Genomic DNA, 27,954 nt, shown 5'->3' with positions numbered 1-27,954 from the left:
ACAATGCTATGAATAGCAGTGAACTGCTTTTTTTGTTAGAACCACAAGTTCTTGATTTATTTTCACAACTTACTGATATTCACATCTGCACATTCAATGTCAAACTCTGACATCAGAAATGACATGATACCATTAATTTTTTCTTACAATAATCCAACAAACAAATTAATAACACAGTGAATACCAAGTCTCATTAATATGAAATTAAATTTGACCAAATAAAATGTAAAATCAGGATGGGAGATAACAAATGGGGGAAGGGCAGAAGGCAAGAAATGCAGCATCATAGAAGGTGCTCCTCCAGGGAGTGTATTTTACCAACTACAACTGCTCAATATAAACAAACACTCTGACATGATCCTCCGGTTTTAATGTAAACCATAGCCCCATACAGTAGGTACCATTTAAATAAGTTAATAGATACAAGCCTTGACCAAATCCAGCCTCCAGCCGGACTCCCCGCTTCTTGGAGCTCGGACCTTCCTCCAGCTCCGGGTTGTTGAGCTCCTGGGCTCCGGCTGCCGCCGAAGAAGCCGCGGGCGCCGGCTCTCTCTCCTCCACCACCGACATTTTAAATTTGTTTTCTCATTCACCCGGTAACCGTCACCTCCCCGTTCCCGGGCCCCGGGAATTACACACAAATAAACAATAAACCCCACCGGGGACTGCCTCCTTTTCTTCACAACTTTTGTTTGGAAAGTTCCGACTTTAATTTGAAATGTATTTTAAAGGTATTTTCTGAGGTAAACGATGCCTGTCTGCCCCCCTCCCTCCGTCAGAAACCGCCCGCTGAGTCGATGAGAAAACCGCAGCCTCGCGCCGCCATCTTTGTTTTTCTTCTTCTTTCCGTCTCCTCCTTCAGTGACGCGCGTCATCTCCAATCAGAGCGCACCTTACTCCACCTGACCAATGGCAGCTGGCATTCCGTGTCGTGTTGGTCCCACCCTCGGTAAACTCTCTCTCCGAGTAGTCGGTACCGACCACAAGCTTTGGGATTGGTGGGGAATTTCACAATCATGTCAGTGTATCCGCCCTTTTCATTCCCGTTCATTCTTTCAACAGCAGATGACCCAATTTACTGCAATGGGCTCTAGGGGTAATGTCACATATTCAGGGAGAAGATGTGATTTTTAACGTTATCAACCAATTCAACTGTGGCACCTCCACATCCATTCATTCAACCGAAGAGGGCTCAATTTAGTGTAAAGGGCTCTGAGGGTATAATATTTGCATCCTATGTTAAGAAGAAACCTCTGCCCATTCATTCAATAGAAGGCGGCCTATTTGCTGCAGAGGTTTTTTTTTTATGGCGCAGTGGTAGTGTCCCTACCTTCTTCGCTATGAGGATGCGTAATAACAAGTTTTTAGTCATAAGTCACATGACACCAGGTTATAGTCCAGCAGGTTTGTTTGGAGGGGATCATACAGAAATATATTAAATTATGAAAGAAATAGAAGTATGATGTTGCATTGGTAGGTGAGACTAAGATAAAAGCGCATGGCCTCAAGATTAGACGAAGCAGGTTGAAAACTGAACGGAGAAGAAACTTCTTCACCCAGCGGGTTGTTAATCTATGGAATTCCTTGCCCAGGAAGTATTTAACATTACTTCAGCAATTACTAGAAGCAGTAGATAATTCTTTTATTTTTCAAAAACGTAAGGGATATGGTGAAAACGCAGGTAAGTGCAGCATAGTCCACGAAAAGATTAGTCATGATCTTATTGAGTGGTGGAGCGGGCCAGAAGGCCGATTCTTGCTCCTAGTTCTTATGCTCTTATGTTGAAATCACAAGCTTTTGGGAGTGTAGTCACTTCAGTAGATGAAGTCATGAAAAAACAAGTGCAGGAAAGAGAATTTAGATAAATGAAAGACAGAGCATCTCAACGGTCAATTACTTACTCCCATTCCTATTTCTGATTATCTTACTACACAGCAAGTTGTGTGTTTTCCAAACATTAATTTTATTTCCATTGTTTAAAATCAAATATTTAAGATTAACAGTTTGTCGTCCTCACTTGGACACACTGTGAATATCATAAACCCTCTCATGAGATATCATAGGAACAATTCATAAACTAGATTTGTCACTGAGTCACTCAAGTAGATACTAGAAAGGAGAAAAAATCCCAACATGTGCAGGATGCTAACGAAAAGTTAGCAACCTGAAATGGTAACAGAAGCAAGTGAACAGCCCCAAATCAGGAAACTCATTTTCTGACATCCACTACAGTACCTTGTACTATTCTTCACTAAACACTGCAATTGCTTTCCTTTTCAGTTTAATGATCCATAATTGAATCTGACTCCAACACACCCTGGCAGACAGTTCCAGAGGTCAAAGTATTAACGAAGTAAGTTTTGGATCCATCCCAAAGACAATTCCGATGGACTTTTGCTTCCAAACAAACATTTATAGTAAGTTCTTGGAATGGACACATTTCCAACTTAGTAGGTTTATTCAAATTTTATAACATTTTGGGGTGGCACACTGCTTAGCATTGCTACCTCACAGCATAAGGGACCCAGGTTCAATTCCAGCCTCAGGTAACTGTCTGTGTGGAGTTTGCACGTTTTCCCTGTCTGCACAGGTTTCCTTCCACTGTCTAAAGAGGGGCTTCGGTACATCTGTGTGGACCTCCTCCTGTTAACTGAGGGCAATGGGGCACTGTGAGGATCAACAGATCAGACAATCAGTCTGCAACTTCTCTCCGGGAGACTTGTCTCAAGAAAGGCAGCAGTTTCTTATCTCATCCATTCTCCTATACTCCACAAACTCCACACCGACAGTCGCCCCAAGGGTGGAATTGATCCTGGGTTCCTGGTGACATGAGGCAGCAGTGCTAATCACTGAGCCACCATGCCACCCCTGAGCCACCGTGGGGTTGCAGTCCAATGGAAAACAAATACAGTGCACCAACTCTCCCACTGTCAGGGGAATCAGTCCTGGGGGGGACTCATGGCAATGTCAGCGGTGGAATCTGATTGTTGTGAGCGCTGGTGCCCCCGCTGGTGCTTCCGCAAGTTGCGGGAAAACGTAAACCTCTTCTTGCACTCAGGGCAGCTGAAGGGCTTCTCCCCAGTGTGGACTCGCTGGTGCTTCAGCAGGGCAGAGGAATCGCTGAAGGCCTTCCTGCACTCGGGGCAGCTGAATGGCCTCTCCCCCGTGTGGACCCGCCGGTGGGTCAGTAGCGTGGAGGAGCGGGTAAAGCCCTTCCCACACTCGGGGCAGGAGAACGGCTTCTCTCCGGTGTGGACGCGCCGGAGCCGAAGCAGGGCAGAGGAATTGCTGAAGGCCTTCCCGCACTCGGGACAACTGAATGGCCTCTCCCCTGTGTGGACCCGCCGGTGGGCCACGAGGTTAGAGGAAACAGCAAAACCCTTCCCGCACTCGGGGCAGGAGAACGGTCTCTCGCAGGTATGGATCCCCTGGTGGGTCAGCAGGTTGGAGGGCTGGGTAAAGCACTTTCCGCACTGGAGGCAGGAGAAGGGCCTCTCCCCAGTGTGGACCCGCTGGTGCCTCAGCAGGTGGGAAGACCTGCTGAAGGCCATCCCACACTCAGGGCAGCTGAAGGGCTTCTCACCCGTGTGGACCCGCAGATGGGTCAGCAGAGCAGAAGAGCGGGTGAAGCCCTTCCTGCACTCAGGGCACGAGAACGGTCTTTTCCCGGTGTGGACCCACTGGTGCCTCAGCAGGATACAGGAATCACTGAAGGCCTTCCCGCACTCAGGGCAGCTGAATGGCATCTCCCCTCTGTGGACCCGTTGGTGCTTCAGCAGGTCCGAGGATTTGCTGAAGGCCTTCCCACATTCAGAGCAAGGGAAGGGCCTCTCCCCAGCGTGGACGCGCTGGTGGGCCAGCAGGTGGGAGGAGTAGGTGAAGCCCTTCCCACACTCAGGGCAGGAGAATGGCTTCTCCCCAGTGTGGACTCGGCGGTGGTCCAGCAGGTGGGAGGAGCAAGTAAAGCCTTTCCCACACTCTGGGCAGGAGAATGGCCTTTCCCCGGTGTGACTTCGCCGATGAATCTCCAGGACAGATGGGGCATTGAAGCCTCTCCCGCAGTCGCAACACTTCCATGGTTTCTCCACGGTGTGGGATTCCTCTGGTTTCACCATGGCCGCAGCTACAGCCCTGTGTATGGCCCCTGCCCACAGTAAATTCCTCTTTCCTGGCCGTATAACTGTTTCAGGCTTTACACACAGTGCGCTGTAACAGTAGAGACTCTCATTCAGTCCCACTAATGCTGAAAATGGTCTGAAACAGGAACCAAAATGTTTTGCTCCTTCTCACAGAATCATGGTTCAAAATCGTTGAGGTCCCGATGGATTGAGTGACTGTCAGACATCGATGTGAAAGTGGGGACTGTAGACGCTGGAGAGGAGTTGAAAAGTGCGGTGCTGGAACAGTACAGCAGGTCAGGCAGCATCCAAACAGCAGGAGAATCGACGATTCAGGCATAGGCCCTTCATCTGTTGATTTTTAACCTTCAGTCTTCAGATCTTCAAATACTCTAGAAAAAAAGAGATTCCAAAAGTCATCACGGTCAGTCCAGGGTAGAAGTTCAGAACAAGCTACTCCACTTTCTGCAGAACATTTTTTTCTTTTGCTGTTCCATAAAATTGAAAGCATCCCACACTCTCTCTCTTCCTCTATTCTCACTCCCTCAAATTAATTCTCCTGAAGGTGCTGATTCAGGATCTTACAGGGACAGAAAAAGCAAAAACGTCAGGACTGACACCTTCGAATTTTGGATAACACCACATGAAAGTTAATATCTTTCAGGATATTGGGATATTGCTGAGAGTGAGCAAGTCTGATTTTGGGAAGCAAAACAAGTGTAAATTCAGGTTGAACCTGCAATACAGCTTCTTGATAAAGAACCAGACATGAAGTGGTTATCGTCCCTGTGGTGGGTGGGGGGGGGGTGGTGGGTGGAATGAGACATCAAGGCATTGACACAGACAACCCGAGAGAAACTAAATATACAGACATGGCAAATGTTAGTGGCAAGCCAGAGTCAGATCTACAGCACAGAAACAGCCCCTTCGGGCCAACCAGATATCCTAGCCTAATCTAGTCCCATTTGCCAGCACTTGGCCCATATCCCTCTAAACCTTTCCGATTCATATACCTATCCAGATGCCTTTTAAATGTCATAGCTGTATCAACATCCACCACTTCCTCTGGAGCTCATTCCTTACACACACCACCCTCTGCATGAAAAGGTTAGTCCTTCGGACCCTTTTAAATCTTGCCCTCCTCCACCCTAAACCTTTTACCCTCTAGTTCTGGACTCTCTCACCCAGGGAAATGTCCTTGTCTATTTACCCTATCCATGCCTCTCATGATTTTATTAATGACTCTCAGTCACCCCTCAGCCTCTGATGCACGAGGAAAAACAGACTAGCCCATTCAGCTCAAACCCTGGCAACATCCTTTTAAATGCGTTCTGAACCCTTTCAAGTTTCACAACATCATTCTGATAGGAGCGAGACCAGAATTGCACACAATATTCCAAAAGTGGTCTACCCAATGTCCTATCAGCCACAACACAACTTCCCAATTCTTATCTGCAGTCAGAGGAAAGTTTTCAAAACCCAGAAAAGACAGCCAGGAAAGAATGCAGGGACAAACCAAATTTGAGGGTCAGCTTGGAAGCCTCAATGAGAAATCGACGGACTGGGTTTATTGGGTATCCGTTCTGGAGTACGTATACTTATTTCTCTTCTGGGTTTATTGGGTATCCGTTCTGGAGTACGTATACTTATTTCTCTTCTGCTCTTCGCAGTTCCTCTGTGCTGCAATGTGTGGTGGCTCGTTGAAATAATCTCCTGATGCAGCTTCGTTTGTGGGTGTTCGGATGATTGCTTCAAAATTAGATATTTGGTCCGTGTGTATTGTTTCTTGTAGACGCTAGTGTGAAGTTCCCCTTGACTGTTCGCTCTACTGTGACATCTAGGAAAGGCAGTTTGTTGTTGTTCTCCTCCTCTTCAAACCAGGAGCACCCCTCAGGCCCATAGTCTCACTACCCGGAACACCAATATACAGACTAGTCAAAGACCTCCAGTGAAGACTAAAAAACTGAGTAGAAGATTCATGCCACTCCATTCACTCCACCCAAGAATTCCTGAACATCAAAGACACCAAGATAGAAGAGGATGAAATAATGCTGTCCTTTGACATAACAGCCCCGTTCACATCCATTAACATCAACGTGGCCAAATAACACTGACTACACTACAAGAACCACCAAAGACACAAACACCAAACAGCACCAACTTCATCAGCAAAGATAACATTGTCAAGCTTGTGGACCCGTATCTTATCACCCACTTCACATTCAATAACAAGCCCTACAAACAAATCAACAGAACATCCATGAGACCACCAATATCAAGGTTCCTAGCAGAAGCAATAATGCAGAGACTCGAACAAACAGCCCTCCCAACGCTCCAACCCAAATTTTGGGTCCGCCACAGAGATGACACCTGTCATCACAAAATGAAACAAATTAGAGGAAACCTACAACACCATCAACAATATCCTTACTGGCATAAAATTCACAAAAGAGAACAACAAAGTGCCATTCCTTGATGTCAGTAGAGCGAACAGTCAATAGGGAACTTCAGACTAACGTCTACAGGAAAACAACATACACAGACTCAAGTACCTAATGCAGAAGCAAATCATCCCAAACAAATCTGCATCAGAACACTATTTCAACGAGCCACTATACACTGCACCATCCAGAAACTACGAAGAGCAGAAGATAAATACTTATACAACATATTCAAGAAGAACGGTACCCAATAAACCCTGTCCGCTGATTTCTCAACAACAAACTCAAAGCAGACACATGCGCAGAAACCCTAGCCACATTACCTTACATCAAAGACATCTGTGAAATGATGTCCAGACAACTCAAACCTCTCCACATCATGGTAGCCTACAAATCTACCAACACACTTAAGCAGCAGCTAATGAATCTGAAAAAACAAATGTTATTTACAAGTTACCATGCAAGGAAGTATAGACATGGACTCTGCCCCCATAGTTCTCGGTGGCAAGAAATGCTGGGATGAGATAAGGAAGATTTTTTTCAGTCAGAAAGAGGTGACTCTGTGGAACTCATTGCCACTGAAATGAGGAAAGTAACTGAGTGCTTTTAAAACAGATAAAGATAGGCTCTTGATTAGTAAGGAAATCAAGGGTTACAGGGAGGATGCAGGAGAATGGGGTTGAGACACATTGGCCATGATCGAATGGTGGAGCAGACTCAACAAGTCGAATGGACTGATTCTGCTTCTGTATCTTATGGATCAGTAACCACAAAGATCTGACTTAATTTTCACTACTTTTACTGTGTTCCTGTCGTATTTATGGCAAGCGTGTGGCAATACGTTGTAGATTTCTCAAGCTAGATCTTCTAATTTCATATCAAATATTGATAATTGGAGCTAATATTAGAGAGAGTAAAGGTGCTTATTTCTTGGATAAATAAACCAGTCATGCATTTTAAGCTTAAACCTTGCATACTTGCGAAATTAGAGTTGCCATTTTGCCCGCTGTCATCAAATCTCCAATAATACTTTTACTTGATAACCCATTTTGGGAAATAATAAACATAACTGAGGTTTCGTGTTTTATGCAAGCAATTTAAGCTTTTGATATAATGATTTTAAGCCATCTACACAGAGTATGATTGAATTTCTAAACTTAATTAACAGCCTTAAAGTATTGTTATTTGTGTCACCCACAACTGTAATTAATGTAAATATTGAATTAAACTTATTGAAAAGAACATACTTGCTGAATTAGAGTCAGCATTGTTTTCAATGCTTTGTCCATTATTCCCTTTCACCTCATTACCTATTTTAGAGAAAGAAAAATATTGCATATGTTTGAACATTGATTTTTTTTGGCAATATTATAAAATGAAGAAAGCAGTTCAGTCAACTTCAATCTTCATCCGGTCACTTTTTAGAAAAGGTTTTGAGCACAGTTATAAAATAATAATGCAAGGTTACCTAATTTGCAGCATTGCTTGAGACAGATTTAATAGTACAAGAAGTTATGATCTCCATTCAGTAATGTCTTGATTTGAACATAGTTTAAGTTAAGCGAAGGGTGTTCAGGAATTGAAGTCATTGTGAAAATGTTACCAGGGAAAACATTGGATAAAAAAAAATTCTGGTTTGAGTTTTTTCTTTGGGTATAAACAGATACTGGATCCAAGTGTCCTCCCAATCTTCTTAAAATATCCCACAAAATAAACACAATGCAACCTAAATAAATCAGGCCCAAAAGAAATTCAGAACCCACACTAATATATGGCAAGGAGGAAAGTTTTAGACTACAGGGCAATAAAGATGGGTTGGTCAGATGGGCAGAACAATGACAGATGGAGTTCAATCCTGAAAAGATTGAGATGATACATTTCAGGAGGATCAGCAGGCAAGGGAGTACATGAAGAATCACAAGAATTTAGAATATACTGAAGATCAGAGAAAGGTATATGTGTTCATAGAGTCTTGAAGGCAACAGGACATGTGGATGAAATGGTTAAGGGGGCATATGAAACACTTGCCCTTAATAGTTAAGGCATTAAACATGAGACCAGGAGATCATGATGGAACTGTACAAGACATTCGTTGGGCCACAGCTGGAGTAGTGGATCTGGTCGTCACATTATTAGAAGGATGTGATGGCACTAGAAAGGGTGCAGAAGGGAATACTAACCCAGGGTGGTGCAGGTTGGTGGGTTTCAGCTATGAGAGTGATTAGATCGGCTGAGGGTATTTTCCTTAGAGCAGAGAAGGATGGGTGAGGACCTGTTTGTACAGATAAGACACTTAGGGTCTAGATAGAAGAAACTTTTCCCCTTGGTGGACGGCTTCAGCAATTAGGGGGCATAGATTTAAGGAAAGAGATAGGACATTTTAATGGAATTTAAGGAAAAATATCACCTAGAATGTGCTGGAGATGGATGAATTTACTTATGGGAAGAATTGGTTTGTTTGAAGGGATGGATATAATGAAATAAAACTAGTTCAGAAGATCATTATAATGTGCTAAGAAAAAGAACTGGAGGTAGACCTCCAATAGTGGAAACAATCTAAAGAAGTTTCATTGTCCCATCTGAGAAAAACAATTCTGCTAAACTTCTCAAACGAACCCGAACATGTATCAGAACTTGTTTGTTTAAAATCAATTGAATCTATTCCAAGTATTTAGGAAAATGAGAATCATCTTTAATCCTGGCCCTATTGGCTGCAACCAAAAGTGATAGGAAGCTTTTTCAGTTTCATTGAAATGGAGCTGTCAGAGATATTGGCTCATTAGAAGAACAGAAGAGGGTTGTTTGAGCTTATTGAGCAGTTTGTAGACTCAAACAAGGATCCAGAAAACAATTTTCTGTGGCACAGAAGCAAGGACAATTAACAAGGATTGATGTTGCTACTGTGTGTCCAAGTGTCTCAGTCTTCAAAGTTCTAGATAAGTTAAACTTCTGAAAAATTGAAGGTGTCAAAGGAAGATCAGTGGGGAATCAAGGGTTTTGGGGAAAAGGCAGGAAAATGAAATTGAGGGTTATCAGATCAGACATGATCTCACTGAATGGTGGAGCAGAATGGCCAATACTGCTATTTCTTGCGGTAAATCGATCTGGGTGTTGATAAAAGCTTTTGTATGATTTTTCTTTGTAGTCAGCAACATTTTGTATTCGGAAGAAATTGGCTTTTGTGTTTGATCTCAAATAACGCTGGAGGCTCCACTGAGGGTTGTTTAGCAACTGAGGTTATATATCATCAAGTTAAATCAAAATAAGCAGCAAAATATATGGTAAAAGTGAAGGTGTGACTGCTGAAGGCCAAATAAAACATTTTCTGTCGCAAAAATGTCTTTACTCCATAATGTTTCGTTTTACATGCAGTCAGCGACAACCAATCAAGGTGTCGCAGAGTAAAGTTCGGTCTCACCAAGACAGCTGACATGTCCGTACAATACTGTTGTAGCGCTCTTTAACCACAGGGTATGTACTAGTGATTCATTTATTTTGCACTTTCCCCAACATCCCAAATTAGGTTGAGGTTTGTTCCAGCATCCTGATGGGAAGCCCGATGTGACGTGCTCAGATTCTGCTGCAGTAGTGTGATGTGTTAAATTCCCAATGATTTTCAAAAAAAAGAGTGAAAGGCAGTGGTTGCATGTGTTGACACCACAGGTATTATTTATATTGGCTTTGAGATAGGGAACAACCATCACCTCCCAAATTGTGTTTTGTTTGCACAGCAACTTTGAGTATGAAAAGCATTCTATTTTTAGACGGCCTAAATGCATGCACCGTTTCTTATCAGCATACCTTAAAATCAACATTAAAAGCACAAACAATTCATTTTCACTGTAAATTACATACTTTAAAATCAAATATTGCAAGACATACAAACACATCAAGAAGTCAAAATTTGTGAAGAAAGCACATCTTTTCTGACAGTTCAGACAGGGAAAAACTTTGTTCTTGTGGTGGTCAGTGGAGACTTACTCGATCAAATATTAACTCCCAGTGTATCTCACATAGATGCTGTATCAATCAAGATCTTATTGATCACTGTTGACAAAATTAAACCTATTGACCTGACTCTTTACAAAATAAGAACATATTTTAGTACATAACATTTTCCCATAATACAGACATTTGCAGTAGTGCAGTTATGTGAAAAGAAACCTGCGTTGTTAATTTAGTTTGTTGCTCCACTTCATAAATATTGTTTTCATTTATTTTGAAAAATCAACCCTTCCACTCCTTCTGAAGGTACATGATACTTTAATTTTTTTTTCTTTGCCAATTTTCTTTCACCAACAAAAGCATTCACTTTTTTGGCATTGGGTGGGGGAGCTCTGCCAGCTGCCAATTTCTTGCTGGAATTGTTTCACTTGACATGAGTCTTGCCAATAAATGACAGCAATAACAGCAGCTAATACTGATGGTCACACTTCAACAAAAGTATACCAAGGTGCTTCACGTTATGTATCACCCAAGTTGGAGAAATGTGAGGAACTCCTTCTCGGCCTTTCCCCTCAGCTGAGGTGTGGTGACCCTCAAGAAAACCACGACCAGCCATCTCTAATGAGAGAGAACAGTCTAATCCTCTGGGAAGACTGTGATGAATGTGTTTAAAGTTGAAAGACTGTTGAAATATAAGGGGGCGGCACGGTGGCTCAGTGGTTAGCATTGCTGCCTCACAGCACCAGGGACCCGGGTTCAATCCCATCCTGGGGTGATTGTCTGTGTGGAGTGTGCACAATCTCCCAATGTCTGTGTTGGTTTCCTCCGGGTTCTCCGGTTTCCTCCCACAATCCAAAGATACGCAGACTAAGTGAATTGGCCATGCTAAAATTGCCCATAATGGTACATAAGTCAGGGGTAATTGTAGAGGAATAGGCTTGGCTGGCATACTCTCTACAGGGTTGGTATGGAGCTGTTGGGCCGAAGGGCATATTCCCACACATAGGGATTCTATAACTGTAACAAACACGACATCTGACGAACAGGAATAAAACTAGCCACCAGGACATATGATCATCAACTAGCCACAAAAACACATGCTCCACTATCACTAGTATCTTTACATACAGACAAAGGAGGACACCATGTTGACTGGGACCATACATTCATCCTATGACAAGCCACTATCCAATAAGCCAACCAGAAACACACACAAGAATTCCTTGGAACATGTCATTCCAACTGGAAATCTATTGACTTGGACCCCATCTCACATGCTCTGAGAAAAAAGAATGGAAATGATATCACCCATCCTAAAACCAAAAGACATAAATAGAAAGCAGGACATAATATCAGCCCTTCACTCGACTCACTGATGAAGTTACCTAGTATGGTGATGAAACATCTGAAAATGACCTTCCAGCTCAGCGAGCAAACTTACGTCCAGAATGAGAAAATTCTGGTTGACACAAAGGCTGCCACAAAGTTGGAATTCTCTCCCAGAAATGACAGTTGATGGTGCCCTCACCAAGATGGATGCTCGCGCTCCCCGCCCCAAGACAACATGCATCTTACCCTCACGAATATGGCGACCGGTTGCCCCCAGAGGTCCTTCCCCAAACAAAGTTAACACTGGGCCTGTGGAGCTTTTATTCGCGGCCTCAGGCCTCCCCTAGGACTTTATAAACTCCCCAGTCTCCCTCCTCCTGCGGTTTCCAATCCTCTCCTGTCTCACTGTCTCCTCTCGGTAAAAACAATGACTGCAGATGCTGGAAACCAGAGTCGAGATTAGAAAGGTGCTGGAAAAGCACAGCAGTTCAGGCAGCTTCCGAGGAGCAGTAAAATCGACATTTCGGGCAAAAGCCCTTCATCAGGAATACAGGCAGAGATCCTGAAGGGTGCAGAGATAAATGTGAGTAGGGTGGGTGTGTGGAGAAAGTAACAGAGTACAATAGGTGAGTGGGTGTGGGAATATGGTGATAGGTATGTGGGGAGAGGGTGGTGGAGTGGATAGGTGGAAAAGAAGATAGGCAGGTAGGACAAGTCATGGGGACAGTGTTGAGCTGGAAGTGGGGTGAGGTGGAGGAAGGGGAAATGAGGAAATTGTTGAAGTCCACATTGATGCCCTGGGGTTGAAGTGTTCCAAGGCGGAAGATGAAGCGTTCTTCCTCCAGGCATCTGGTGGTGAAGGAGCAGTGGTGAAGGAGGCCCAGGACCTCCATGTCCTCGGCAGAGTGGGAGGGGGAGTTGAAATGTTGGGCCACAGGGCGGTGTGGTTGATTGGTGCGGGTGTCCCAGAGGTGTTCCCTAAAGCGCTCTGCTCGGAGGCGTCCAGTCTCCACATCTGGAGCAACGGATACAATAAATGATATTGGTGAATGTGCAGGTAAACCTTTGACGGATGCGGAAGGCTCTTTTAGGGCCTTGGATGGAGGTGAGGGAGGAGGTATGGGCGCAGGTTTTGCAATTCCTGCGGTGGCAGGGGAAAGTGCCAGGATGGGAGGGTGGATCGTAGGGGGGCATGGACCTGACCAGGTAGTCACAGAGGGAACGGTCTTTGCGGAAGGTGGAAAGGGATGAGGAGGGAAATATATCCCTGGTGGTGGGGTCTGTTTGGAGGTGGCAGAAATGTCGGAGGATGATTTGGTTTATGCGAAGGTTGGTAGGGTGGAAGGTGAGCACCAGGGGCGTTCTATCCTTGTTACGGTTGGAGGGGTGGGGTCTGAGGGCGGGATGTGGACAAGATGCGTTGGAGGGCACTTTAACCATGTGGGAATGGAAATTGCAGTATCTTAAGGAGGCCGCCATCTGGTGTGTTCTGTGGTGGAACTGGTCCTCCTGGGAGCAGATACGGCGGAGGCAAAGGAATAGGAAATACGGGATGGCATTTTGTAGGAGGTAGGGTGGGAAGAGCTGTAATCCAGGTAGCTGTGGGAGTCGGTGGGTTTATAAAACGCCGGTGTCAAGTCGGTCGTTATTAATGGAGATGGAGAGGTCCAGGAAGGGGAGGGAGGTGTCAGATGGTCCAGGTAAATTTAAGGTCAGGGTGGAATGTGTCAGTGAAGTTTGTTCAACCTCCTCGCGGGAGCACGAGATGGCGCCAATGCAGTCATGAATGTAGCGGAGAAAGAGGTGGGGAGTGGTGCCGTTTTAATTGTGGAAGATGGACTGTTCTACGTAGCCAACAAAGAGACAGGTACAGCTGGGGCTCATACGGGTGCCCATGGCTGTCCCTTTGGTCTGGAGGAAGTGGGAGGATTCGAAGGAGAAATTGGTAAAGGTGAGGACCAGTTCAGCCAGATGAATGAGAGTGTCGGTGGAAGGGTACTGTTGGGGACGTCGGGAGAGGCAGAAACGGAGGGCTTGGAGGCCCTGGTCATGGCGGATGGAGGTTAGAGGGATTGGGTATCCATGGTGAAGATGAGGCGTTGGGGGCTGGGGAAACGGAAGTCTTGGAGGAGGTGGAGGGCGTGGGTGGTGTCTCGAACGTATGTGGGGAGTTCCTGGACTAGTGGGGGATAGGACAGTGTCGAGGGAGGTACTCACTGTCCCCTCTCCCCGGGCGCTCAGGCCTGGCGACCTCTCCGGGATGTTTCCGAAACCTATTTCTGTTTTGAAGGAGGATCACTGGACCCGTGACGTTTCCTCGGATTCTCTTGACACATGCAGCCAGGGCTGCTCAGTTTTCCCAGCGGGTCCTGTTCTTGTTCCTTAAGCCACCGGCGCCATTCCTCTCCCACTCAGTAACACTGCCTTTGTCTCGCTACATGACCTACACTGCACATGCGCCAACTCACAAGGGGCTGGGTGACCAGACGTGACGTCACCCCGCGTGTAGTGGGCGCGGTTCGACGAGGCATCCAACCAATCGGAGACAATGGGGGCGGGGCCAATGTGTTCCCTGCTCCCCTCGCCAGCCACCTGAAAGGTGGGTTTGTCTTTAAGTTTTAACGTTTTTTAAAAAAATTTCAGTCTTTTTCGAAATGTTATTCCAGACCTCGAAGGCTGAAACATTGGAAAACTTGCAAACATAATCGAAGGGATACTAAAAAAACGAATAAAGATAAATTACGAAAGAAACCTAGCGCAAAATATCAAAAAGAATAGCAAAAGCTTCAGTTGGCATGCTAAAGGGATCAGAGTCGCTATGGTCCCTTGGAAAATGAAACCGGTGAGTTAATAGGAGGAACACTGAAATGGCAGAGAGCTTAGTCAATACTTTTCCTCAGTTTTCAAGCTGGAGGACAATAGTGCTATTCCTATTGGAACGGGCAAATCAGAGGTGATAGAAAGGATAGAACTTAAACAATCCACGTTGAGAGGGAAAAGGTACACAGCAAACTATTAGGATTGAGGGCAGACAAGTCCCCTGGGCCTGATGGCCTACATGCCAGGGTACTAGATAGACTTTAGTAAGGCGTTTGACAAGATTCCCCAAGGGAGACAGGTTCGCAAGGTTAGATATCATGGAATACAGGGAGAACTAGCCATTTGGATACAGAACCAGCTCACACGTAGGAAGATAGAGAAAGCGAATGCAATGTTGTCTCTTATCTCAAGAGGGTTGGAATATAAAAGCAGAGATGTACTACTAAGACTTTATAAAGCTCTGGTTAGGCCCCATTTGGAGTACTGTGTCCAGTTTTGGTCCCCACACCTCAGGAAGGACATACTGGCACTGGAACGTGTCCAGCGGAGATTCACACGGATGATCCCTGGAATGACAGGTCTAACATATGAGGAACGGCTGAGGATACTGGGATTGTATTCGTTGGAGTTTAGAAGATTGAGGGGAGACTTAATAGAGGCATACAAAATAATACATGGCTTGGAAAAGGTGGATGCTAGGAAATTGTTTCAGTTAAACGAGGAGACTAGGACCCGTGGACACAGCCTTAGAATTAGAGGGGGTCATTTCAGAACAGAAATGCGGAGACATTTCTTCAGCCAGAGAGTGGTGGGCCTGTGGAATTCATTGCCACGGAGTGCAGTGGAAGCCGGGACGCTAAATGTCTTCAAGGCCGAGATTGATAGATTCTTGTTGTCTAGAGGAATTAAGGGCTACGGGGAGAATGCTGGTAAGTGGAGCTGAAATGCGCATCAGCCATGATTGAATGGCGGAGTGGACTCGATGGGCCGAATGGCCTTACTTCCACTCCTATGTCTTATGGTCTTATGGGTGGTGGTGGAGAGTTGCTTTTCAGACTGGAGGCCTGTGACCAGTAGTATACCACAAGGATGGGTGCTGGGTCCACTACTTTTCATCATTTATATAAATGCTGTGGATGTCAATATACGAGGTATAGTTCCTAAGTTTGCAGATGACACTAAAATTAGAGGTGTAGTGGACAGTGAAGATGCTTAGCTCAGAGGATAACAGGACCTTAATCAGATGGGCCAATGGGCTGAGAAGTGGCAGATGGAGTTTAATTTTTTTTTACATATGAGGCACTTCATTTTGGAAAAGCATATCAGAGGAGGACTTATACACTTAATGGTAAGATCCAAGGGAGTGTTGCTGAACAAAGAGTGCAGATTCATAGCTCCTTGAAAGTGGAGTCACAGGTAGATAGGATAACGAAGGCAGTGTTTGGAATGCTTTCCTTTATTGGTCAGAGTATCAAGTATTGAAGTTGGGAGGTGATGTTGCAGCTGTGCAGGGCACTGGTTCGACCACTTTTAGAATATTGTGTGCAGTTCTGGTCTCCTACCTGTCAGAAGTTTGTTGTGAAACTTGAAAGGGTTCAGAAAAGATTTAGAAGGACATTGCCAGGGTTGGTGGATTTGAGCTATTGGGATAAGCTGAATAGGTTGGTGCTGTTTTCCCTGGAGCGTTGGCGGCTGAGAGGCGACCTTATAGAGATTTATAAAATCATGAGGGACATTGATAGGATAAACAGACAAGGTCTTTTCCCTGAGTTGGGAGGAGTCTAGAACTTGATGGCATACATTTAGGGTGAGAGGGCAAAGAAATAAAAGGGACTTAAGGGACAACCTTTTAACGCAAAGGGTGGTGTGGGTATGGAATTAGCTGCTTGAGGAAGTCATGAAGGCTGGTATAATTACAACATTTGAATGGAATCTGGATGGAAGGGTTTAGAGGGATATGGGCCGAGTGCTAGCAAATGGGACTAGACTGTTTAGGCTAACTTGTCAACATGGATGAGTTGGAGTGTTAAAGTAGGGATTTGAGACAGCCCAGGGAATCCCTTGTGGAGTCAGACCCGTAGCCTCTCACGATTCGTCCCAGAGGTCGTACTCTTTGACAGTCTGGAATAAAAAAAATTCTCTTACAGGCAGTTTAGTTTAATTTTAGTTCACCCCTTTATTTAGCAATAGCTCCACTGATACCGTTAAGCTAAACTCGCTAGGTTCTAGAAACCTAGGAGAGTAGGGGACCAACTCTTCAAGTGCCCTGGCAGGTTACTCTGATGTACTGCTACAAAGTGGTTTCCTTTACACAAAAGTTTACAAAAACATTGCATGTTCTTAATTCGTAAGGAAGAAAAGTTAATTGACAGGTCTCTGTATGCTTGACTAATCACTCCTACAGGCCCTAAGCCATTCATCAGGTGGGAAAAACATATCCAGCCGAGTTAGGTGCCTGCTAGCGAGATAAACTCCTATCATAAAGAGGTACCAGTCTGAGCTAATTGGAGAGTTCCTAACCTTGCACAGGTCACAGGTCAGATACAACTATTTTCCAAAACGGCTTCTTAGCAGGAGGGCAAACTTTTGACCATAAAATGGCTTCCTGACACATTGTGCCAGAATCTCTTCAATGTTAGGCTGAGAATAATTTCTAAGCTAGGAGCAGACTCCTGCTTTTTAGGCACTGAATCATACTGTACCCGAGGCTGAGATGTTACCAAAAGGTTGCATTTAAACTGATTCATTAGTCTTCGAATTAAACATGTTCTCTTTTCAGGGTTGTGATTCAAATAAGACATAAGATCTGATTAGTTGGAATTGACAGTGGGCAGTCTGAAAGGTCTGTAGAGTGGTCTGCAAGAACAGCAAGTAAGTTAAAGCTTCGTCAACATTACCTTTTACAGAGTTCATATTTAATAACCGGTAATGGCTACTCAATACCATCATAAACTCTCAAAAATGCAATTACGTTCAATCCAACGCAGGTAATTTTTTAATGGCTTCGGGAGCCCCAGTGCTATAATGGTTCCTCTCTCTTGTCCTTTTGAACTCTCAAGTCAGGGACTTTTAACAGCAAAGGTGTTTTTCCCTCTGTTTGCCTAGCTTGCAAAGGGTAATAAGAATCCATTATAATTCACAGGACCTGACTGTCAATTACAAGGCTTTTGACAGTACCAAGTTTCGTTTCGGGGTCAGAATCAAACGCTGTCATTAATTTCACAAGGGAACAGCCATGAATGTTATCACTCTGTGTCCTATTTGCACAGATTCACTGTTAAGGCAAATGTACTTAATTGCCTTAGGGTATCCTGTTATCACTTGATAATCTTCTGCATACCTTGAGTTCTCCCCTTTTACCAAGCCTCCCTGCCTGTCTATTTTCTAGTGTGCAGCAAATGTGCTCTATAATTCAATATTATATTTTAGTTTAAATGTTTAAAGACAAGTTTTATGTCTATAGACTTTCTTATTCCCTTCTTTTGTTAATTCATGACAACTACTTGGCTTATAACAATTAGTCCATTCAGTCAATTTGTATTTTCAAATAAGTCAAGTGCCTCCTCTGCTAGGTCATCGTCCAGAGGAGCAGAGTCTGAAAGATACTGGATTTCAGCATGGAAGTTCGAGCATGGTGGTAGAGGGTTAGACAAGGATCAATTAAGCAGACTCTTCTTTGGCTTAGGTGAAAAACAAATGTACAGTCCATTTCACGCATAAGCGGACGACAGTGTATATTCCTAGGATGAGACCAAGGACTATCAGTACATCCCACACGATCCATCCACACAGCGATCATAGCCAGCAAGTAAACTTCCATCCATATGAATCAGACGACAATTGGGCAGGTATCTTCCCTGCATCTTGACCCGTTTTGTTGATCACATCTGTGTTGTCCGTAAGATCAGGACATGGTTTAGTAACAAGTTCATTTATGAGAACACAATCATGGGGAGGATCAGGCAGTTCAAGCGATTCTTCCTGCAGGAATGTAGGGGGGTTAGTGTTAGAGCAGCATTGAAAGGAGAGAAACGGATTCAGAAGTAATGAAATCTCACAGCGACTGAGACGAACCTTAACGAGGTGTTGAGTATATTTAGAAATCAGCAAGGATACTGCAGAATGTGAGGTACAGACTTCTACATTTTGATGTAAAGTTATATTAGAGGCAGCCACTACCATAGTATGGATGGCAGAGAGAATCTGGGTGCAGGAAGGCATACCTTGAGCAACAGGGTCAAGCTTAGTAGAAAAATAGGCAATAGGGCGCCAAGAGGAGCCATGTTGCTGGGTGAGAACAGCTGAAGCACAGGTATCAAGGATGGCAACATAAAGATGAAAGTGGCAGTCATACAAACGTCGGCCTAGCATGGGTGCTGAAGAGAGGGTAGTTTTAAGCTCCGTAAAGACTTGTAGTTGTTATGGGGTGAGTTCATACCGTTAAGGCTCACTAATCGAGGACGGGGAGATCATTTTTGATCAGAAGGGCACAATTAGGAATCCATTGTCGGCAATAATTGATGAGGTCGAGAAACTACCGTATCTGTTTAGGAGTGGTTGGAGGGGCAATACAAAGAATAGGATCAATACGTTCACGTGTCAAGCACCGATCGAATTCAGAAATGAGAGTACCTAGGAACTTAACTTCTTTCTGATTAGTCTTAACTTTGCTGGGGGGTACAATATAGCCACATTGATGTGGATGGTTGAGAAAGGTAGTGGAGTCAGTGTGATTGGACACTTTGTCAGGGCTAGCGAGGGGGTAATCGATGTATTGAACTAGGGTAATGTCTCCAGGAAATTCAAATAATTCAAGCTGGGCGTGAAGAGTCTCTGAAAAGGGTGTTGGCGACTGAATAAACCCTTGAGGTAGGCAAGTCCACATATATTGGTGGCCCTTAAAAAAAGGCAAAAATGTATTGGGCTATTGGATGCAAAGGAAGACAAAAGAATGCATGTTGGAGGTCAACGATAGTGAAGAGCTTGGCATCAACTGGAACTTGGCTGAGGATAGTAGCAGGAATAGCAACTGGAGGATTATGAGCCTCAATGATTTTATTTACTTCACGAAGGTCGTGAACGACATTCAGGACATCCCGGTTTAGGGATCGGAAAGATAGGTGTATTGACAGAAGAATGGCATGGGACTAGAAGGCCTTGCTGTAGAAATGAATCAATGACAGGTTGAATGCCAGCTTCACCTTTTGGTTTCAGGGGGTATTGAGGTATAGACAGGAAGACAGAATTAAGTTTGTTCAGAATGGAGATGGGTGGGACCTTAGCAAGGCCCACTTGTGTTTTAGAGTCCACCCAGACTCCAGGGTATACTGCGTCCTGCGGGTGAGGGTGTGCATGATGATGATGAAGACTGCCATAAATCGACTAAGGCTGTGCATAAAATAGGATTGATCCTTGAGTGAGCAGCTGAATTTCACGGCAAGTTTGGTGTCAAAACCTACTTCTTAGGCTTTGTGTTCTGGGTTCAAGAGAGTGGTGACACAGGGGAAAATGAGAGGGCCAGTTTTCCAGCTATGAAGAGGAACTGACATGAAAAGAACGCCACCAGCTCGTGATCTGATCTCACCAATCACCCAAGCGTGCCGAGTAGTGCCCAGTGAGGGATTATAGTATGTGTTCAAGCCTGAGATCATTCCCGGATGAGTCATAAGCTAAAGTAATGTGGGGGTGAGGGACGTTATGTAAAATAGGATCGAAAGCATAAGGATCCAAATCAAATGACCACCATCGAGGAGGCTTTGGTTTTGATGCATTGAACAAAATGAGGTGGATCCTGAATCAGGATACCATCATCATGACATTCAATAGTAATATTTAGAGGACAGAGGAGATCTCTAGCGAGTAGAGGGATACGTAATCCATTAGTAACAACAAAGCAAAAAGGGAGCGTGGCACAATTTTTCCACACCACTGTCAGATGGACAGCGTATGCATGTTTATTAGAGGAACCATCAAAACATTGCAGGATTTCATCATCGTCCGAGTTTTGAAAATCAAAAGCATTAGCAAGATGGACGGGAAGTGATGAAACAGTGGCTCCTGTGTCAAACATAAATTCAATATCATGGCCATTACAGTTAAGAATTAGCATAGGTCCATCTTCTGGGCTAGCGGTAAGTATGGGAAAATTCAAAGCAGGAAGCTGCTCTCTATCCGGGAGTCAGTTTTGAAAAGGATTTTGTGCAGTAAAAGGGGCAACCTGCTGAGATCACTGGGGAGGGAGACCAGGAGATTGTCTGTTGTTTTTACTGCGGTGATGAACCAGGGACTGCTATGGAAAGGGCAGTTCTTGGACTAATGTCCTAGTTCACTGCAATTGAAACAAAGGTGTAGTTGTTGGGGGACTCTCGGGGGTAGGGAAGGCAGGGAAGAGTAATGAGAGGATGTATAGGGGCATCATGGACTGTTGGGGAAGGATACATAGGAGGACCGCAAGGTCCATTGGGATGTTGTGAATACACAGTACCATTTCTACTGAAGTGCCATACTGGACGATAGTATGAGGGTTTCATTTGCTAGCTTGACTGACCTTGCAGACGGAAAGGTCTTCTTTGAATCCTGCGTTTAAGGTTAGCCACTGCAGTTTGGGCAAGTTCTGTCTTGACCGTGCCGATGGTAGCCTTACTCTTGGGATCCTTTAGTTCTCAGAAGTAACAAACCTCTCGGCTGAATTGTGCAACCTCAGCATCTTGCCAGTGGATATTGTGTGTTTTAATAGCTTTCTGTACCTGATCAGGTAAGAGAGTCATACATAGGGCATTAAATTGGGATGATCATCCTTGTAAGGTAGTTAGTGTCACCAGAAGAAGCGCCATAGCATTCCTTAAAATGGGTAAGGAACTCCTCAGCCTCTTCGCCCGAGCTGGGTTTACATGTTAAGACTTGACCCACATCAACTACATGATGCACTGCTTGGTGGAGACAGGTAATAATTCAATCTGATAGTTTCCACCCGGTGCCGGACTACAAGCTGGGTATGATTATTACCTTGTAAAATTTCTCAGAACTCGCCCATTTTTCAGGCAAAAAGCTGCATTCTGAGGTGAATTAGGTCTTGGGAGGCAGCATTATAAATGGTCTTAGTCCTATTAATGTAATTAACAGATCCCTCAGGATTCCTTCCATAATCTGCAGCCTTATTGATAATGCTTGAGAGTCATGAGGTTTCCATGGTTGATAAAGATCCATAAATTGGGCTTGTCCCGGATTCAGAGCCTGTGGGTTAGGAACCTCTTCTATTCGGGAAATTTCTTTTTGGCCCTCCCACATCAGGGTGAGTGCAAGGTCTGATATTAAGGTCCCGAGACTTTGATTGCAAATCACCGGTGTCTTCGGGACTTATTAGTTTAGGGGCAGTGGAAATCAAAAGGAGTCTGTTCAGTGTTCCTTCCAGGTTTTAATTTTAATTGACTCCTAGTATAGTAGGCACCGGGTTTGTGGTAAGCCAAATTCTTCCTCGGCAGAACAGCTGGGGGAAGGTCATGAGCCTTGGCACGTTCGTCATCAGAGTAAGGGGGGAGGGTTCAGCCAGGGAACCGGATGTGGTCAGCTGACAGAATTAGAGGCATAAAATATTTCCTCCTCCGAATCAGTATCCCCCCACCATCTACAAACGGATCAGGATTCTTTAGTAATGGGTCTTTGGAAGAGGGGAGGGTGGGGTACAAGGAACAGTCCTTGTGAGCTTCGTCCTGCGCAGCTGCAATTGCAGTCTGTTGTTTATTCACCAGTTTCCTTTTTCTTTGGTGCCCTTGACGTTTCAACGTAGATTCTGAATCTTCGCGTTTTTGTAATTTTCTCCCTTGCCTATTCCAATTCTACTTCTAAATCATGTGCTTCACATTTACGTTTTAGTTCTGTCCAATTTAGTTCACATCCTTCCTCAGTTAATGGACTAACTCCCCTTTTAATACAGTTTTGTCTCCATGATGATTGCATGGATTTTTCCCATTTTTTCCCCCGAGCTACCCTTTCCCACTCTGATAAGACTTCTTTCTGCTTACTTCCCTTTCTTTTTTCCCAAATCCCTTGTTCAATTTTAGTGAATAGAGTTAAATCATGTGTGCCTTCTAGAGACCAATCCTTATTCTGTTGAGCAGCTGCAGCTGATATCCTCCTTAATTGTTTCTCATAATTAAGGATACAGACTTGTTATTTCTGTTAGGGGACATTTGTCTTCAATCTTATCTAGGGGCACACTCATAGTTATCCTACTTACTTTAAATCTTCACAAAACCACTGATCAACAAGGGCTCCAACCCCACAAAATACAAATGCAAACATTCATTCATCAACAACCAAACCAAATCTCACAGGATTAAACTTTCTGCAAGCTGCAGGGAATCAGTGCTGAGTCTCTGTTTGTCTCACATGTACACTCTCTCGTACATACACATGAACATTTTAAGAGAAATGAGGCACTCACATTCCAGATATCTCAAATCCTGGATGTGGCACATAGTTGCTTAACCAAGTATGCAAGAATTGTATCACTGGCCAGCTTTATTTTTTATATATAAATGACAAAAGCAGCAGCCACCCTCTATATTTCATAAATGAAGAACACCCAACAGAACAAAACCATAACTAACAAACAACAAACAGCAAAGCAAGACAAGCCAAGTTGAACAGATACAACAGAGAAGATAATCTCGACTTAAAACTTTCACTAATCAACAACCCGACAATGAACAACAAGACTAATGATTTCTGCAAAACATTCTCAACATTGTAAAATTCTGACAGTTTCTGTTTTTAGTCCTATTTAAACGATCTCATTTAGGGTTCCGTCAGGGTACCGAGAGAGTGAAATGGGGGAAACACCACACAGATGTAGACAGAGAGTAATCAAGGTACAATTTTACCTTGTGGGCCCATTGGTCTTGAGTCCAACCCTTCGATGGAACTCCTCTTTTCCAGTTTCACTCAAATGTAGCCCTTGTTGGAACCCTGCTTGCAGCGCCAAATTGAGACAGCCCAGGGAGTCCCTTGTGGACTCAGACCTGTCAGCCTATCTTGGTTCATCCCGGAGATCGTACTCTTTGGAAGTCTGGAATAAAAATAAAACTCTTACAGACAGTTTAGTTTAATTTTAAATTATCCTCTTCATTAATACCATCACCGTTACAGCAGAACTCTGATACCTATAAGACAAGCTAACTGGATTCTATTAACCCAGAAGAGTAGCAATCACTCTTCTTCCAAGAGCCCTGGCGGGCTACTCTGTATACTATCTTTATACACAAGTTTTTTTTACAAAGGCGGTGCTGTGGCAAACACGCTTTCTTTATATGAATTTTTTTTTTTACAAAAGCACTGCATGTTCTGAACTAGACAGATAACAGTGAAAGGCAATAATTCGGGAGAGAAGTAATTGATACAGAGTTTCATTTCGAGGTCAGAATCAAACACTTATTCATTTCACAAAGGAACAGCCGTGAATGTGATCACTCAATATCCTGTTTATACAAATTCACTGATGTTAAGGCAAATGTTCTTATATGCCTTACCCTCCCTGCCTGTCTATTTTCTAGTGTGGAGCAAATGTGTTCTATAATTCAACATTACATTTTAGTCTAAATGCTTCAGGACAAGTTTTCCTTACAAACATTCTCACGACCCCATTCAAAGTTTCACAAGTTCTTTCCTATATCAGGGGGAGCAAAACTTAACGTAGTTTCCAAAAATGCCCTAACCAATGTACAGCCACAATATGACCTCACAACTCCTTTATTCAATGCTCTGACCAATAAAGGAAATCATACCAAATGCCTTCTTCACTAGCCTATCGACCTGCAACTCAAAAATCTCTTTGTTTAGCAACACTCCCCTTAACTGTCAGTCCTGCCTGGATTGCTCAACCAAAATGCAATACCTCATTTCTCTGAATTAAACTCTATCTGACACTCCTCAGCCTGTTGCCCACCCCAAAAATTCTAACTTATAGGCCCCCTCTGCTTTCACTTTGCTGAACCGAATCCCTGCTGTACCTCACTCTGAAGGGTCAAAATATTGACCAGCCGGGACAGAGTGGACGTTGGGAAGATGCTTCCATTGGTAGGAGAGACAAGAAGCGGAGGGCACAGCCTTAGATAAAGGGAAGACGTTTTAGAAAGAGAAAAGGAGAAACGTCTTCAGCCAGACAGTGATGAACCTATGGAATTCATTGCCATGGACAGCTGTGGAGGCCAGGTCACTGAGGATATTTACGACATGAGATAGATAGGTTCTTGAGTATTAAGGGGATCGAGGGTTACAGTGAGAAAGTGAAAGAATGGGATTGAGAAACTTATCAGCCACAATTGTGTGGTATGAACAGACCTGATGCGCTGAACGGCCTAATTTCTGCACCTATGTCTGATGGTCTTTTGCTGTCCTGGGCACAGAGTGTCAGAATTGGGAGCAGGAGTAGACCATTTGGTCTTTCGAGCCTGCACCAGCATTGAACACATCATAACTGGGAATTAATCTACCTACATCTTGGTAGATAGACTGTGACTTTTCTCACTGGAGCACAGGAGGTTGAGAGGTAACCTTGCAGAGGTTGTATAAAATCATGAGGGGGATAGAGGAGGTGAATCACAGGTGTCATTGCCCTTGGGTGGGGGTTTTAAGATTAGGCAGCAAATTTTGAAGGTGAGAGGAGAAAGATTTTAAAAAGACTTGAGGGGCAGCATTTTTTTTAAAAAAGAGAGTGGTTTGTGTGTGGAATGAATGTCCAGACATTTTCTCACCTTCCCCTATAAACATCCACTTCTTTGTTGTTCAAAAATCACATGAACGCAGCCTTGAATATATTCAATAACCCCTTAACTGCAGGAAGAAATCCCCACTTCTGAACTCAATTCCTCTTGCTAATGTACCACTTGCACGACTCATTGCTCGCTGCACCTGACAACTGGCATTGTCTGGTGAGGAAGGACGCTGAGGCCTGAAAATGTGTTGCTGGAAAAGCGCAGCAGGTCAGGCAGCATCCAAGGAGTAGGAGAATCAACGTTTCGGGCATGAGCCCTTCTTCAGGAAGCTCATGCCCGAAACGTCGACTCTCCTGCTCCTTGGATGCTGCCTGACCTGCTGCGCTTTTCCAGCAACACATTTTCAGCTCTGATCTCTAGCATCTGCAGTCCTCACTTTCTCCTAAAGGATGCCGAGGCCCCTTTGTACATCCACACATCATTCCTGATAAAGGGTTCATGCCCAAAATGTCAACTCTCCTGCTCCTGGAATGCTGTTTGACCTGCTGTGCTTTTCCAGCACCACACTTTTTGACTCTGATCTCCAGCAACTGCTGTCCTCACTTTCTCCATATCCCAAAACAGTATATCAACATTTAAACAATGCACCTCCTTTCTGCTTTTTTTTTTAAGCACAGCAAAAGCTCTAACTTCACATTGGCCACGTGTTTGCCAATTGTGGTCTTCTCTACACTGGGGAAACTGAGCATAAACTTGGGGACCAGTCCGCAGAGGCTGACCAGACCTCCCAGTCGCCACCCATTTTAATTCCCCTTCCCACTCCATTTCTGATATGACCATCTTTGGCCTCCTCCATTGCCACAACGAACCAAACCGCAAATTGGAGGAACAACACATCTTCCACCTGGGCAGCCTACAGCCTGGTGGACTCAACATTGAGTTCACCAATTTCAAATAACCTCCCTCGCCACCCCTTGAATTCCTTCCTAGCCCCTCCCTGCCGCCACCAACCAGATTTCTTCCTACCAGTGACCAACCAGGTTGTACCCTCTACTTGTCCCCGCCTATCCCCAATTCACCACCGTGCCCCCAGCACATCCTCGTTCTGCAGCTCTCCCTACACCCATCCCCAGTCCTCAACAAGGGTGACACCCAAAACATCGACTTGACCTCCTGATGCTGCCTGGCTTGCTACATTCTTCCAGCCTCCTGCATGTCTATTTGCCAATTAAGTCACAGACCTGGCCCAACTTTTCCCAAGTCTGTTCCCTCCCTGGATTCACTCCCTTTCCTTTCAGTTGCAGCAAGTCAACAATTGAACATCACAATGGAAAATAAATGGAAAAGGGAATGAGAAATGTGTGTGTCGTACTCTTGGTCAATCAAAAGAAGGTCTCACACCTTTTCTGCCGACAGTGAGGAACGTGTGCAATGTTTTGGTGACACCGGTGAACATGGCCGTGCTTGTTAACACAGGAATGCACACAATATGCTCAGTGGCGCTGCTGGTATTATTGACAGATTTTAAGTGTCCAAATGCCAATAGGAGAATAAAAGGGTAGAGCCACAATTGTTTTCCCCATACGGCACAACATTTTATTGCTTTTCCATCTTGTCTGGCTGCTCAACGTTTTTGACTTTTCCCCAGTGTAGGGGTGAAGTTCAGAACTAGAGGACATAGGTTTAGGGTGAGCGCGAAAATATATAAAAGGTATACCTAAGGGGCAACTTTTCCATGCAGAGGGTGGGGTGGTGTGTGTATGGAATGAGCTGCCAGAGGAAGTGGTGGTGGCTGGTACAATTACAGCACTTAAGAGGCATCTGGATGGGTATATAAATGGGAAGGGTTGAGAGGGATATGAGCCAAGTGCTGGCAAATGGGACGAGATTAATTTAGGATATCTGGTCGACATGGACGGGTTGGACCAAAGTTGTCTGTTTCCGTGCTGTACAACTCTGACGACTCTAAATGATACAAAGTATAATTTGACAAATAACAAACTATATCCATGTTAACAAGGCTTAGTACACCACATGCTTTACTAACCATTCTCCACATCCTATCCCTTCAAAGACTAAGGAACATATGCTGGTGCATAATCTCCTCCACTAGTATTTACACACTAGTCTAAGGAATTGCACAAGTAACAGAGAGGGTAAAAAGCACAAGGATGAAACAAACAGTGAGGGTAAACAGCACAAGCGCCAGTAAAAGCAGATGGAAAGTGAGTGTAAAATGTCACTATGACAGGACAGGCCCCACATTCCTTCCCCTCCGTCCCCCCCACAACCTGCCTCACCTTTCACCTCCCGGGCCCAGTACCTTCCAGGTGGCCCCATAGTTGACACAGGGGCCGCCCCACGACCAGTAGAACTCCACCACCCAGGCGGCCGACGGGTTCCCAAACAGACCCTTAACCCCATCCGCCTCCAGAATGCTCACCGGCTCCTGCCTGCTGTACAGCCGGCCGGTGTGGCCGTGACCCAGCAGCTGCGCCAGGAAGGCGGCGGTGCCCACTGACGGGTGTCTGCCCCGGGCCGCACGGCGCCATTTTCCTAACGGCCTCCCTCCCGCCGCTTCCCCGCTCG

General features: G+C 44.6%; 1 protein-coding gene across 12 annotated transcripts; it reads right to left on the bottom strand.

Moving 5' to 3' along the window:
* Positions 1-24: 24 nt before the first annotated feature.
* Positions 25-27,927, bottom strand: LOC148142862 (uncharacterized). 12 transcript variants are annotated; one of them, XM_087973865.1, is made up of 5 exons: positions 27,666-27,794; positions 23,536-23,720; positions 21,201-21,399; positions 7,807-7,869; positions 25-4,510 (listed from the first exon to the last, which is right to left on the bottom strand). In XM_087973865.1, exon 5 carries the CDS (start codon positions 4,113-4,115, stop codon positions 2,940-2,942), a length of 1,176 nt encoding a protein of 391 aa, XP_087829991.1. In that variant the 5' UTR covers positions 4,116-4,510; positions 7,807-7,869; positions 21,201-21,399; positions 23,536-23,720; positions 27,666-27,794; the 3' UTR covers positions 25-2,939. The 12 variants fall into 12 exon arrangements, with proteins under 12 accessions (XP_087829991.1, XP_087829990.1, XP_087829989.1 ...); XM_087973864.1 differs by lacking the exons at positions 21,201-21,399; positions 27,666-27,794 and adding an exon at positions 27,809-27,927; XM_087973863.1 differs by lacking the exon at positions 21,201-21,399.
* Between the last annotated feature and the right edge of the window lie 27 nt (positions 27,928-27,954).

This window comes from Chiloscyllium plagiosum, unplaced genomic scaffold, assembly GCF_037043375.1.
Source record: "Chiloscyllium plagiosum isolate Xiang-an unplaced genomic scaffold, Cpla_swu_hap1 HiC_scaffold_27, whole genome shotgun sequence".
Classification (NCBI taxonomy): Eukaryota; Metazoa; Chordata; class Chondrichthyes; order Orectolobiformes; family Hemiscylliidae; genus Chiloscyllium; species Chiloscyllium plagiosum.
This window is presented reverse-complemented; position numbering and strand designations above follow the sequence as displayed.

What these genes read in the sequence shown, in the direction of transcription:
- LOC148142862 (XM_087973864.1), bottom strand. Translation starts at nt 4,115, where the DNA reads ATGGTGAAACCAGAGGAATCCCACACCGTGGAGAAACCATGGAAGTGT.